This window comes from Maylandia zebra, linkage group LG2 (assembly GCF_041146795.1).
Source record: "Maylandia zebra isolate NMK-2024a linkage group LG2, Mzebra_GT3a, whole genome shotgun sequence".
Classification (NCBI taxonomy): domain Eukaryota; kingdom Metazoa; phylum Chordata; class Actinopteri; order Cichliformes; family Cichlidae; genus Maylandia; species Maylandia zebra.
Genome location: NC_135168.1, coordinates 37,854,622 through 37,870,295, shown reverse-complemented (window position 1 = coordinate 37,870,295; position 15,674 = coordinate 37,854,622). Strand labels below are relative to the sequence as shown.

General features: G+C 38.8%; 1 protein-coding gene across 1 annotated transcript; it reads right to left on the bottom strand.

Annotated features, from left to right (window-relative positions):
• Nucleotides 1-5,128: 5,128 nt before the first annotated feature.
• Nucleotides 5,129-9,838, bottom strand: LOC112436152 (interferon-induced very large GTPase 1-like). The gene has a single exon (XM_076877419.1). The coding sequence runs from the start codon at nt 9,828-9,830 to the stop codon at nt 5,274-5,276; it is 4,557 nt and encodes a 1,518-aa protein (XP_076733534.1). The 5' UTR covers nt 9,831-9,838; the 3' UTR covers nt 5,129-5,273.
• Nucleotides 9,839-15,674: the final 5,836 nt, after the last annotated feature.

Genomic DNA, 15,674 nt, shown 5'->3' with positions numbered 1-15,674 from the left:
AGACTTAGTACAGGGGGAGATGACATAAACAACTAAGGAACAAGACTAAACAGCAATCTAGAAATTAACTAGGTGAGCTAAACTAGGGCACAAATGAATACAAAAGCTACATAAAACTCAAACACTGGCTCACTCGACCCAGGACCATGACACTGACATATTAACAGACTCTTTGATAATTTGGTCCTAAACGCAATGTTGGTATTTTCCACAGAATTACACTATTAGTGACTGCGGTGGGGTCAGGGACCACACATCCATTGTGTGTGGCAAACAAGCTTTATCAAATACATAATAATGTCATAGTACAAATATTTTAGGATAATAAACAGCAGAACAAAAAATAGCTGCCTCGCATCCTCTGGATACTTTCAAATACCCCCATTCTGAACTACAGCTTACAATGGCAAACCTATTTGTTGCTCTATAGCAGGGGTCTCAAACTCCAAATTAATGTAAAAAAAATATATATGTAATTTTCCCCTTGAAGTTAAGTTACTGGGGAAAAACCTATTTATTTTATAATTTATTAATAATAAATTACAATTATAAATAAAAATTTATAATTATTTTATATTATAATTATAACTCTTTCTGTCTCTTAAATAAATATAATTAATCATTTATAATTGCAAATGAAGTACTTGTTCTTCTGTCATTTGATGAAATTTTGGCAGAAAATTTGAAAAAGCAGGAGAAGGAGAAGATGTTGCTTTCCAAGCCTAAAAGAAAAGTGGATGATGAACATTTCAAGAAAGATAGGCAATGCAGTATTTTTTGTTGAGTTTGATGGAAATGCAATCTGTCTTATATGTGAGGAGAATCTTGTTGTTCTGAAGAAATATAATCTCAAGCGTCATTGTGCAACTAAACATGGAAGGAATTATGAGAAGAACAGGGGAGATAACAGGGAAAAGAAAGTTATGGGGTTAGTAATTAATCGCCAAAGCAGGAAAGCCATACACACAGGGGCAGTTTCTGAAGGATTGCATGTTGTGAAAAACGTTATGAAAAAAAAGAAAAGCTTGTTCAACAACATTCCTTCCAAACACTGTGTCAGAGTGGATTTAAAAACACAACATTTTTGGAAATATTTATGGGTGTTTTGTTTGTTTCGTTGTTTGTTTTTACTGAAATACTATAGTGGTGCTCCAATGAGATGACAGTGCCAGCAGTGGCCCCCAGCTCATTTGAGTTTGAGACCCCTGCTCTATAGCCTCAGTGAGCTTGACATAGGGCAACACTCTCAGTACTCTGCATATAAAAAAACAGAACAAAAGCTACTATAGGCAGCTGCAGCTGGACTGCTGAGGAAACATGAGATGGAATGGCTCGGTGGTAACTGTTTAACATCACCTGAAATGTAAAAGTAACAGAGGAGACCATCTCTTTTTTCACAGATAAAAAAATATATACATAAGTAACACATATGGACATTACTTTGATGGAAATTCTGTATACAGCATTTCAAATATGTCACACTGTTCAGCAGAACAATCTTCTACTTTAAACAATGCATGAACTGGATGAGCTTTGTAAACAACTTGGCAACAGTGATAAAACTGGGGATGCACCGACTGTTAAATTCTAGGTTAATATCAATGTTTGGCATTTTTTGAAATGTCTTTTTTCTTAATTTTTTTAAGTTTTTAAATCTTTAATATAAAGAACAAACACTTCATAGATTTTTGAACAATTTATGAAGTAGAAATTTTGAGGCACACAAAAAACAAATATCTAGACTGATAGTAAATACTTTTTTTTTATTGTCTGCTATGAAAATCTGCCACCAAGGCCAAATACTGTATTCAGAATCTATACCATTGCATTACCAAATCAAATATACATACACACACACACACACACACACACACACACACACACACACATATATATATATTGATCTATCTATCTGATAGATAGATAGATAGATAGATAGATAGATAGATAGATAGATAGATAGATAGATAGATAGATAGATAGATAGATAGATATGTGTGTGTATATCTATATGTGTATTGTAGAATGTTTAGCTTATTTTAGAGTTTAGAAATGTGTTAACATAGAATGTAGAACTATTGTAGAGATACTGACACTGCCCTCAATATAATAAAGGCCTCACTGTGTCGTGAACTTAGGAGTAGATTGTAGGAGACCCCTCCCCCACTTGAACTGTGAAAGTAAAACAGAGAGGAGTTAATGCTGAGTGGAAATTCCCCAGAGAATGTTTGGGTGGGGGTCTCAACATTTGTAACTGGATAACTGTGGTCTGGAAGGGAGATGGGTTTTATGACCTAGGGAGTCACCTACACCCACAGTGTTTTAACTGTCATGCACACACATCCACACGCACACTCACTCATGTGCACACACATACACACAGGTATGCGTACACAGTCACTCACGAGCACTCACATAGACACGTGGGAACGCGCACATGTAGGCATTCATGTGCTCGTGCACATAGACACAGACACAGAGTTTGCAGCACACCGTGGGGGGTTTTATGATAGGGTCGCCCCTACAAAACTGTGTTTCACAGACAAAGGAGTGAAGATTTGCAGAGGGACACACTGGCCTCGTCTTCCCTTCTAGAAGTGTATGCTTAAATGAAGATGAATAAAGATGAATAAAGGTTTTGTGAAATGACTACTGAGTTCCGGTGGCGTCTCTGGAAGTTTCGACGAATAAAAGAACCCGGGTAAAACTGATTTCGTAACAGTATATTACTAAGTATATAATAATCCAAAGATCAGTCTGTATGACACATTGAATAATGGACAAAAAGACAGTGTTATTGCACTACCAATCTCCATGTTGCTTTAGACTTGCCCATCAATGTTATGGATATATTTAAACACATGACAGACATGAAAATGTTATCACTGCAGCATTAACATTTTGTAGTAGGTTTGAGTGAAGGAAACTGGACTCAATTCAGGATTGACAAAGCTCCTCAGATGAGAAGCGAAACATCTTCAAGGAAATAAAGAAGTCTAGTTTCCTTCACTCAAATTACTAGGATTACCATGAACTGGATGATTGAAACCCTTCACCAGCTATTAAGGAAACATTAAGTAACTTTTTGTATCATGTTGTGTATCACTGCTGGATGTCCCCCAAAAGAACCACTCCCCCCATATTATTGCACACAGAGACCACTTATCCAGTGGAAAAACTAAAGCTATGAAGTATATCAGAGAACAGCATTTACTTCAAATTGCTTAAAATTTGGGATCTCGGTGTTCAAATTAGTAGCTTCAGATTTCAAGTGAAAACAGCCTTTTTGTGTCCATGTCTTAAAATATGTGGAATAAAAGTAAGCTTACTCTAGTTCCTTATGTCTACAGGAGGATGCTGATGACGGGTCACTCAAACCGTGTGATGTAGGGATCGTTATTGAGGGCATAGCTGTCCTCAGTAATCTTGGTAATCTCAGCAGAACCTTTTGCTATAAATTGGGACTAGCCTATGCTGTGGATCTGAAATACCCCAAGAATCTCAAATATTGCTTCGAGGTATTTCAAAAAGTGTTCCTGGAGCTGGATCCTGCAAACCTTTCAGCCAAGGTTCAGAGACTTAAGAATCACCTCTGTGCATTGTAGATGACTACATTTCAAAAATTGGGACCTCCATCAAAAGGTTAATGCATTGCCTTGATGTGATGTCATTTCCATTGTAGAGAAAGCATTTTTGGACTAACAAAATCTCAAATATGTCAAAAAAAAGCAAAGGGAATTGTTCTAAAAAATAACCATAACCTGAAAGATGTTTTTCATACAGGCCAGTAGCCTGTGGGAGGGTCTAAGCTTGTTCTTGTGTTATCACAGTTCTTGTGTAGTTTACAAGGGAATGGAACATAAACCATGAGTCTTTTTCATTGTTTTGTTCATTTTTTTAAAAAAAATAATAAGCTTTTGTGTTTGCTCTCCTGGTTTGCCATTTATCCTTCAAGTATGAAAGGCTTTGAGCTAAAAGGGAAAAAGCGCTTTTCTTTTTAGTGCTTGTTTATTTTGAGCTATTTCCATGTTTATGAAAATACATTTTTCATTTGGAAAAATGTTAACATGTGGTCATTTTTCATACATATAAAACACACAACTACATATTAGTTTTTTTGGATTTTTAAACAAATACAATAACATTCATATTTAATTTTAAGTACAATTTTGATTAAGTTCAGTTTGCAAAATTAAGTAATTTGAACAAAATTTTGGATTAAATGACCATCTAAATTTCAGTTACATTGACCAAGCATGTCAGTGTTTTTTTTTTCATGTTTGTGTAATAACTACAATTATTCATTTCAACTTAATTTGTTTAAGCTTTAGTTATTCAATTGATCAAGTATATTGAACAGATTTGACTGGTTTCCAATCTGCTCAATATTTTGTGTAGTGTAAAAGTGTTTCATCAAAAATTTTAAGTAAATGCCAGTTTTAGTTTTTAGAGTGAACAACCATGTCACACAGGCGCCAAAAGTCAGCAAGACCCAGACCCAGCCAAACACACATACAGCCACAAAAAGAGAATTTTTTTTTAAAGTACATTGTTTATTTTGTGACCCATCTTCTATTTCACACACAGTGTACATATAAACAGCTCTGGGAATAGTTAAAATAAAACCAAGGACAAAACTCATCAGTCTGAATAACTAGTTTAAATCATTTGAGAATGGATTACAGTGTAAATGAAAGAATTTGACCAATATTTTAGAATTAGAAGTTAGAATTAGAGAACATTAACATTAATATATAAAAGTGATAAAATGTCATAATCTGAGTATGAGAAAATCATGACTTTGAATTTGTGAAAGAAATTATTTAAAATATGCTCCTTCACAAAGTTGTAATGGACATATTTCATGCTACTGAAAAACAAGAAAAAAAAAGAATAAAATAGATTACTTGAAATGACATCAAACATCAACAAAATGAAAATTCAAATAGAATTGTTATACTCTAGGATGATTTGCATGCAGTTATACTTTTCACTGTATTCTTTATTTGGTTACTGTTGAATATTGAGCCATTATTATAAAAAGACAAACTCCCTTTACCTTGAATTTCAACAAACCAAATACACAGAAGAAACTTTGCAAATATGAAATATGATGGCTGTTCTTTTGACCTCTTATCATGACTTTAAAAAAACCACTCGGTTATGAAAATAAATGAATGAAATCAGTTTTATTGGTCTAAAGCATAATGATTTATGATGTAAAAACTAAAAAATATAATCATTTTCAGCAAGATCCTGTTTTCTTTGTCACTTTAACACATTTCATTAAGACTTTTAATGGCTTCATGTTTAAGGGTGGTTTTCCACTCACTGGGAATCTCTCCTAGGTTCTGGAATTTTAACTCGTAGTGCTCTTCCAGTTTACTTTGAAATCGACACACAAACCATTTCCAGTACGCCATTTTAGACTCATCAGGGGTGATCTTCCACTTGGCATAGTCTCCCCCAGCTTTTTTGTACTCTTTAAAGGGAACAGTTTCCTCTGAATCAGGACGAGGGTAAAAACTGCCATCACTTGCAATATTTGTTGTGCAGAAATTGACGCTGAATTCCACTGTGCCTCTATAGTGCCATCCTTTGATTCCAGAGGGTCGATGAAAAGGGACGCTGTGGTCATCAGGACTGTGACCTTCAATGGTGTTGGTACAAACAGCTGCACAGAAAGGACATGTTACCCAGCAGCACTTACAGAGCTGATCAATGAGGATTTCATGAGGCTTCAGCCTGGATTCCTTCAGTTTATCCAATGTGAAGCTGCTCATCTGATCAATGATGGGTTTAAATCCTTTCTTTATTGTTTCCATAAAGAAATCAAAACTATTAATGTCGCTGAAGTTTTGAGAAGAAATGCTATCAAGAGTTAACTCATCTTTTAGCAAACTAGAAAATTCCTTCAGCCACATCTTCATGTCTGCTCCCTGAGTTTGGACTTTCTGTGTTGCAGTAGATAAAGCTTGACTCATCAGTGTGTTGACATCATCAACATTTTTCTTGAGTATATTCACAGTTTTATCTCTGTGATCTGTGAAGATGTATTTCTCTACTTCTGCTTTTATAAAAGCTTCTGTTTGTCTCCTTGGATTTCTGATGTAGGTGATGAAATCATCAAAGTTTTCATTCTCAGCGAGTGACTTCAGCACATGTTTCTCCAAGTTCAGCCTGTTCTCATTGAATGCTGGGAAATTACACCTCATCTCTCCAGCCAGACCAATGGCAGTCTTGTTACAGACAGCCTCAACAGTGGAAGCTTTCAGCTTTTCACAGATCAGTTCTGCAAGCACAACAGCAGATGAGTTTCCTTTGCAAAAGCTTCTAAAAACATTGTAATACTGTGTTTTCTTGCTTTCTAAATAAGTCAGTGCATCATGCTTCATTTTGAATTTCTCCTGGGAGTCTAGAAGCCAACTCTCTGCTTTGTAGAAAACATACAGTAAGAGATCAACTTTAAATTCGTTCTTCAAAGTACATTTACTCTCTGACTGAAATTTCGCCACTTCTTCTTTTACAATTTTTGCCGCTTCTTGCAAGTAAGCTGATGTGTAGCCTCTTGTAGCCACAGGTTTGTCTTTGATTGAATCAAGGGACTGTTTTTCAGCTTTGTTAATCAGCGATATGATCTTTTGCTGTTCATCATGAGATAAGGCACTGTGTGGGTTATGTTGTATTTGTTTTGTGTTTGAAATGTATCCAAAAAGTGTTTTGGTATATTTCCAAATACTTGGGAAAGGGTTTTTAACATATGTGCTGAGTCTACTTGTGTGACTGTCATCCGGCACAGTATCTTGAGTTTGTGATGTTTCACTTGTCTCGTGACGACAAATTATTTTGGGGGGTTTGACATAATCTGAATAATCACCAACACCGGCTATTTTCTTGTATCTGTCATTTTTTTTGCATTCATGTATGATATCCTCTTCAGAAATAAGTTCTTTAATGATAATAAACTGATCTTTTTCCAGGTTGATGTCTTCAACAGGTTTTATATCTGCTGTTATTTCAGTGACCAAGTCAGTCCAAACACAGTTGAACTGTTTTTTAAGCTCTTCTTCATCATCCGCCTTGTCCTTCAGCTGCTGAGCGAGCTCTTTGCTCCTTTGAAGCAGCTTATCCTCAAACTCTTTCTTTTTATCATCGAGCTTTTTACGAGCCTTCTTATGTTGAATAACTTCATCCAGTTTTCTTTTCACCATGCTCACCTGTTCATCATGAAACTCTCTGATTTTGGTTTCAAATCGGCCTCTCCACTGAGCCAACATTTCTTTGCCATTGTCCTCCTCAAAGTAAGTTGTCATTTTATTTTCTATAGTTTCATATGTTTTTTTTGATTCTTTTTTAAGATAACTCAGCTCCACCTTCTCAAGACTTCCATTTTCAATTCTGTTATGAAGTTGGTTTTCAATGGTCAACATGTTGCTCCTCAGGGCCCAGGTCCAGTTTGCGTACTGGGACTCCAGTTTTCTGTATGCTGCAATTTCAAGTGTGTTTTTAAAACTAAAAACAAAGTTTTCATTGAGGAGGGCACTCCACAGGTCACGAATATTGGTTTTGAATTGTGTGAGAGTGATCCCAGCAGACTTTGAAGCTTTAGAGAGGATGGTGTTCTTCACTTCTTGGATGCTCTCACTGTAACCTGGATTAGGAGGAGCCATGGGTGGACTGCCCTCCCATAGCTGGGTACAGTATTTCACATCTTTTTGGACATCAAACTCAATCACATCACTGAAGCAGTCTGCATCACAATCCTCCTCTTCAGCTGCTAGTTTGGTCATCTCGTCCAGTTTTTCTAGCAGGCGTCTCTTTCCTTCCATGTTTTTCTCTGCTGCTGCGACATCTGTAACATTCTGGTGAACAAACACACAACTGGGAGAAAGTTTAACTTTCTTCATCCTCATGAAAGCCTGAACAACAATCTGCAGGATGTCCTGCATCTCAGATGGATTCTCTCCAAAGATGTTGATCAGTGTCAGGTTTCCCAGACCAACAACAAATGTTGCCAGTTCGTTGTCATGGTGACGAGTGGTGTTACCTTCCAGCTCAAGAGCACGCAGTCCTTCAGTGTCCACCACTAGAAGATAGTCAAACTTCAAGTCTTTCTCTTTCTTCATCTCCTCTGATACTTTGAGCAGCTGCATGAAGGCACCTTTGGTGCACCTGCCTGCACTCACTGCAAACTGCAACCCAAACATGGTGTTCAGCATTGTTGATTTTCCACTGCTTTGTACGCCCAAAACTGACAACACAAAAACTCTCTGGTCCCCCAGTTTCTTGATGACTTCCTCTAAAAGACTGGAGATCCATGTTAAAGGCACATGACCTGCATCACCATCCATCAGCTCCATCGGGTGTCCTGATATCATCAGCTGTGCAGCCAGCTCAGGGTATTTAGACCAGTGAGTTTGTCTGCTCTCTCGTTCTATTGCTCTATGAGCTTCATAGATCTGTCCCATTTCTCTGAAGATGTGCTCCAAACCAAAAGTTGCAGACTGCAGTTTTCTGGAAATTTCTTCAAGCTCAGTTTGTTTCTTTATTAACAAGTCAGATTTTTTCTGTATGTTTGTTGAGTCCGACATTTCTGATTTGTCAGATTTGTTCTTCAAAGCCAAGACCTCAGACCACTTTTCGTTATAGCTTTTAAGAATAGCAGAAAGATCATCTGTGGAGAGATCATCCATTAAGATTTGAATCCATTTCAGAAAATATTCTTTATCGTTTGGTTTTGGCAATGATTTGAGGCTTTCAATGAACAACTGTATCAGTTTACTGCAGGAAGCAGCACATTGTTTCTGACGTATGTTCATCAGTTCTTGTTGCTTTTTACTTTTCTCCTTTTCAACATTTCCTTTCAGATGATACAGTTCTTTGTGTATTTTGCTCCACTGATGCCACAGATGGCCTCGATAAGGAAGGAATTCATCTTTGATCTTTGAGACATCCACGTCATCCTTTGAAAGAATATCCATTATTTCCATAGCAGCAGATTTCCCTTTTTGACAGGCTGGGTCACTTTCATCCACTCTGATTCCAGAGAGCTCAGCCATGGTTTCAAGCTGGAAGGACGGTTTCAAGCTGGAACCATCTACAGATAAAACTTCTCTAATTATTTGTTTCAGTTCTTCAGATACATCTGACTGGCTTCTGTCTTTCAGACCAAATGTGTACTTTCTGTTTTTTTTCTTAATATTATAGCTGTCATCAACGCAGAGACAAATTAGAGGCTTGTGAGATTTAAGAAGAGGGTATACAAATGCCTGGATTTTCTCATTTTTCAGAGAGGAAAGAAAAAAAACATTTACTGAGGATTTTTCAATCAGTATGTCACGCTGTTTTTCAATCGACAGAGCATCACCATGAAGATTACAAAAAGCAATGCAATCATTGAAGGCATCATTTGGTTTTCCAGCAGGACAGTACCAGGCAATCTCTGCCACACCATCCATCAGATATCGAGACTTGGTGCTTCCTGGACAGTTTCTGTGGAAGAAGGTGTTGTGACGGTCATTGATCAAAGTGTTCATCAGCTGAGATTTAGACACTGACAGAGAACCCAGGCGGTAAAATGACACCAAGGGTGTCTTAGCTTTGCAGACTGGAACACTCTTCATAGTGACAATGTTTGAGCCATCTTTGATTTCAGTTACCTTCCAGGTTTTTGTTATTTGTTTGAAAGTCCACAGAGGACACTCGATCTCCATTGTGACTGGGTCAGGAACAAGCAAAGGTAAGGCATACTGACACTGAGAGAGCTTTGTAATCATCATCTGTTTAAGGAAGCTGTCTGAGCAGTGAAATACTGCCATCTGAACATCCATTGGATCCACACGAGTCTTTTCTGTGTGATCTGTGTCTTTACTCGTGTCAAAAAAATCATTCAAATCACTGGAATCATTCTCAGTGATCTCATTGTCTTGAACAGGCTTTGGATCCACACGAGTCTTTTCTGTGTGATCTGTGTCTGCACTCGTGTCACAAAAATCATTCAAATCACTGGAATCATTCTCAGTGGTCTCATTGTCTTGAACAGGCTTTGGATGTGTCCCATCAGGACAGTCTGGTCTTACAGGAATATATCTGGCCCTGTAATCTAACATTATCAGCCTGTGGAGAAAAGCTTGAGCTAGATCTTTATCAGATGTAACATGTTGTTTCAGAGGTGAACGTATTTTAAGAAAATCTGCTGGTGACAACTTCTGTTTGTCTTTAAGATGAAGTCTGATAAAAGGGTCTGTTTCTTGGTGTGACGTTGTCTTGCTGCCATCTTCAGAACCCTTCCATGACTGCAGTAAATAAGCAAATAAACATGTAATCTATGTAAAGAAATTCTAATGTTAAACAGTATGGTAAAGTAAATCATCTTTAATATCTTTTGTAAATAAATAGTGACTTTATTTACCTTTTCCTTTTTTCCACTGATGTCCTCCTCTGAGGTTCCTGCATTTTCAAGTAGAACCAAAAAGCCAAGTCAATATGTGCTCAATCCAATACAAATTTCTAGCTTGTTTCAAAGCCTTTTTTCTGAACTCCAAAGTGTATTAGTTAAGACATTTGCTTAAGACTCAAGATCCGTGATTTGGAACTAGAGAAGACGCAAAACCCGGATAAGGTTGTGTCTGGAAGGACACCCAGTGTGAAAAATCTGGTTGGTAGGGAGGACCCATATGCAGGATGGATAGACTAGAGAGCACACAAGATGAGGAGATGTATGACCAGGACATGACAATTAACTAAAGAAAAGTAGGGATTAGAAGCTTGATACAGACATTTTGACACTGGAAAGATTCTGAATCACAGACTATTTCGAAACGCTGCTCAAAATTGCGGTTCCAAACACCCAGGTCACATGATTATGACTAAATCCAAGGTCTTGGTGTACTTCACCACAGTTTCAACATTGCTTCTAGGCAGTGTGAGGCACCAGGATTAAGATTAAGTTAGGAACCACTCTAAATTGTAATTACTGAATTATTGTTTTTGATACTACCTCTTTTTATTTATTGCACACACATGTGTTAAAGAAAACAATACCCCATACCCCAGTATCCTGTTACTCACATACTGTGCTACCATAAGGAAACTATTTATACTGTAAAAATAATAACACATCCTTAAACTAAGAGTGTAGATTTGGTTTTGGCATTGGTGGGGATGAGTGATTCAACCACAGAACCCTGCTCTGTTTCTTTTTTTTTCCTTTTTGTCTTTGCTTCTTCATGAAAAAAGGAGAAATATACTTGCCTACATATGCTATTCTACATACTCTTAAACCATTTAAAATTACAATTCATAGTTTTATATGTGAATTATCTAATGTTAAATTACTATTAAATAAATGACTAAGTATTTTAGACTTTAGTTTACCTCCATATAAATCAAAATCAAAAATAACTATGGATTATATTCCATATAAATCAGGTATCATACTAAGATAAAAAATAGCTTGATTTTAAGTGACTTACAGGTTTCTTTGAAAATACTTTCTTATATCGAGGTTCTTCCATTTTGATGCCATCCTCCTCTCCTCCTTGCAGGTCCTCAGTCGCTGCTAAAACTAAACAGAGCTCCCTGAAAGGCACAGCCAATCACATTGGCCATATATGTCACATGAGGTAGGACTCCAGTAGAGAACGTAAGTTAACTCTTTCTGCACCGCTAGGTGAATGAGACGTTGACAGATCGTTTTTTTTCTTTCTATTGGTTTTGTTTTTTTTACTCGAAGAGATCAAATTATTGCTGGGGACAATTCAGTAATGGTCAAAAGGTCTTTATGAGAAAAACATCGAGAGAACAGTTTACCCTGCCCGGGATAGGGTTACCGGAGCTCCGCCCTGGAGCCAGGCCCGGGGGAGGGTGCCCGAGGGCGAGCATCTGGGGCCCGGCTGCCGGGCAGCAGCCAGGAGCAGAGGCCCTGGCGGACTGATCCCGTGCTACCAAGACTGGCAATTGGGACATGGAATGTCACCTCTCTGGTGGGGAAGGAGCCCAAGTTACTGCTGTGAGGTTGAGAGGTACCAGCTAGATATAGTTGGGCTCACCTCTACACATGGCTTGGGCTCTGGAACCAGTCTCCTGGAGAGGGGCGGGACTCTGTCTCAGTCTGGAGTTGCCCCTGGTGGCAGGCTGGGGTGAGTATTCTAATATCCACTCGGCTTGCTGCCGGTACGTTGGTGTTCTTCCCGGTGGATGAGAGGGTTTGTTCCCTGTGCCTTAGGATCGGGTAACCGGTCCTGACTTCCATCTGCGCTTATGCGCCGAGTGGCAGTTCAGAGTACCCAACCTTCTTAGAGTCCCTGGGTGGGGTGCTGGAGGGTGCTCCATCTGGAGACTCTGTTGTCCTACTGGGAAACTTCAATGCTCACGTGGGTAACGACAGCGAGACCTGGAGGGGTGTGATTGGGAGGAACGGCCTCCCTGATCTGAACCCGAGCGGTGTTTTGGTATTGGACTTCTGTGCAAATCACAGTTTAGCCATAACGAACACCTTGTTTGAACATAAGAGTGTCCATAAGTGCATGTGACACCAGGACTCTCTAGGCTGCTGGTCGATGATCGATTTTGTAATTGTATCACCAGACCTGCGACCATATGTTCTGGACACTTGGGTAAAGAGAGGGGCTGAGCTGTCAACTGATCACCACCTGGTGGTGGTTTGGATCAGGTGGCGGGGGAGGACGCTGGACAGACCCGGTGCACCTAAATGCATAGTGAGGGTGTGCTGGGAACGTCTAGCAGAGGCCCCAGTCTGCGAGATCTTCAACGCACACCTCCGGCAGAGCTTCAACAGCATTCCGAGGGAGACTGGGGACATTGGCCTGTTTTCTATGAGCCTGGGCCACATAAACCAAACCACAATCGAACCAGATGTGGCATGTCATCACATAGACAGTGCCATCTATGCCAGGTCTGGCCCACATCTGAATAACATACGTCTTATCATGCCAGAAGTAGGCCAGCAGTGCCGGCTTGATACCAGATCTGGGCCAGACCTGCTTGCTATGTGGGATAACGCACACAGGACAAGAGACTATCAAAGACATAACGAGACGTATTAATAAAACCCATAAAGCCATGTCCGCACAGACATATGCTTGTTGGTTTCTCTTACTCCTTTTCAGTCATCACTCTTAGGCTGCACATTATTAATGTTTTTATTAATTGGACAATGGTGAAAACCAGAAAACATCTTAACTAAAAATTTGGTAATCAGATTAAAAATACAGGATTCATTACAGTGCTCCTGACAATCAAATTGCTTTACACATTTTTGTTCTTTACAATTTTCTACAGTGCTTATTTCTATTCCCTTTATGAACAATTAATCTGAAATGCAGGTCTGTCAAGTATCAATGCAAACCACTGCACCACCAGGCTACACTTTTCCAGAACTGTTGAAGGGCAGGGGCAAATAAAACACTGGAAAAGTGGGGGTCTTAAAAAGAAACAGCTGGTTGCAAAATTGAAGAAAGCCAGAAGTTCATCAAACTGAAAAAAACTTGGTCTATAAATTATGGAACAATATCAGAAATATATTTCTTAAAATAATTATACTGTAGGATTAGGGTTATGAGTAAAAACATTTATACCACAGGAAGTGAAACTGAATTGACTGAAACCATCCATTTTCAGCAAAATGAATCTCAACAATGCCTAACACCTGCTGAGGAATAGGGAGGGGGGCGAGTGGAAGAAGGCCGCCTTACTTCTCGGCGTTTTGCTCTGCTGTGGATATGTGAATGACCTTCCTCCCTGGAGCACTATTTCCCTTGTTGCATTGTGCTTTGTAGATTGTTACGACCCGGAACAATTTCAGAAATACATTTCTCATAATAACTTTTCAAAACCTTTGAATGTGATACTATGCACCTACAGTGCATAATATCATCAAAAGATTCTGAGGTATTGGCATTGAGCTATCCTGCTGTAGGATTACAGTCTAACACAAACACCAGACATTACTGTAATTAGTCTTTTTTTTCTTCATTTTATCACATGGTGTAAAACCATAAATAGAATTGAATCTCTGATATTTTTCTGTCAGTATATAATTTACTGGGAAAATGAAGCGTCATTAACACTTTACCTTTTTCTTGATTTGGGGATGACCCTGGGGGCTTGGCTTCAGATTTTCCTCCTGATGTTGTGCTGCCATCCATATTCTCTGGCTGTTTAACTTCAGTGCCTGTATCATCCTGAGAAAACAAATACTTGTATTTGTTTGTGTGCTAAGAATCATTGATGTAAAATCAAGATGAAAAGGACAAAACTGTAACAAAGCAAATTCTTAAACAGAACTGTTTCCCACTTCCCTTATCCAAGCTGTTAATGTGCAATTAAGGATAAATATTTTTACAAGAAATACATCACAATCACCTTTGTTTCACTTGAAGCATCCCTCTTATCTTCTTCTGCAAAGAAAAAAAATTATTTTACAATGCAGGGTAAAGGAAACCATCCAATACTCATTTGTGCATTTTCAGTGTTAAAGGCTTTGATATTGTTTCAGTAACTAAAAGTGGACAAAGCAAACATCACAGAAGCCTCACTGTGCAAATTCCCTGCTGACTCGGCCTCAGGATGTCTAGAGGCAAGAATCAAGCGCACCCAAATGAGCGCATCATTGATCATGTGCGCATCACACAGAAGGAGAGTGAGAGACGAAAAGCAGCAGCAGAGCATGGCAGTTGTATCGCAGTTTGTGTGATTCCGTGTGCGTTAATGAGACTGTAAGTAGGGCTGCTCAATTAATCGAATTTTAATTACGATTACGATCTGGGCTTTCAACGATCATTAAAAATGACTGAGCCGATTATTAGCCCCTCCCTCATTTATCCGCGACACCTTAAAGGCCGGTGTTCCAGATCTACTGGCGTTTAGATCAACTGGCGTTGGTCGAACAGATGTGTGGCAGTCTTGCGTTTCAGTAGCTCCTACCGACAAACCAGCAAAAAAAACCGCCAAATGTGTCATCTGTGACACTTGTGAGGTTATCTCAAACACACTCCGTCAGTCTTGATGCTGTTGAACAACAAAATGTTTAAAAATGTGGCGAGTTTACCTGGTGATATCCTCGTGCGCGACGCGATCGCGAAAACAGCAAACAAGTAACACCACGCCGTTGTTGTTCACAGGACAGCAAGAGTAAACGATCGGGAGACTCTTGTCGTCGTTATCGTTCCCCTCGCACGGTTTATTTCTCCGAATTCAGCGTTTTTGCTTCACAACTACAGCGTGCAGTTTACTTTGTGCACTAACATGGACTCGAGTCAACCAGCGCCACCTCTGGCCAAGTGCCACAGCCTACAGCCAGATCAACCTGTGACACACATCTGCACCACGTTTGAATTCGTGTCATGCACATTTGTACCTTTCAATTGTGTCTGTTTGTGCGTCATGCAAATAAACCTTTGGAAAGAATGAAATGATATCATATATTCCTTATTGGCCTACATTTGTACAAAATTCCAAATTATATACACAAAGTCATAGAAATCACCACTCCAATTGGTCATCATGATTTTGATATTCTCTTTTTCCATAACAATGAAATACGCCTTGGACAAATATGACACATCAATATTTCATTAGTGTTGTCACATCACATCCTGTAAGCATCGTCTGTCTGTGTCTTTTCCCTGAAAATGAATATTTCCAGCCAATAT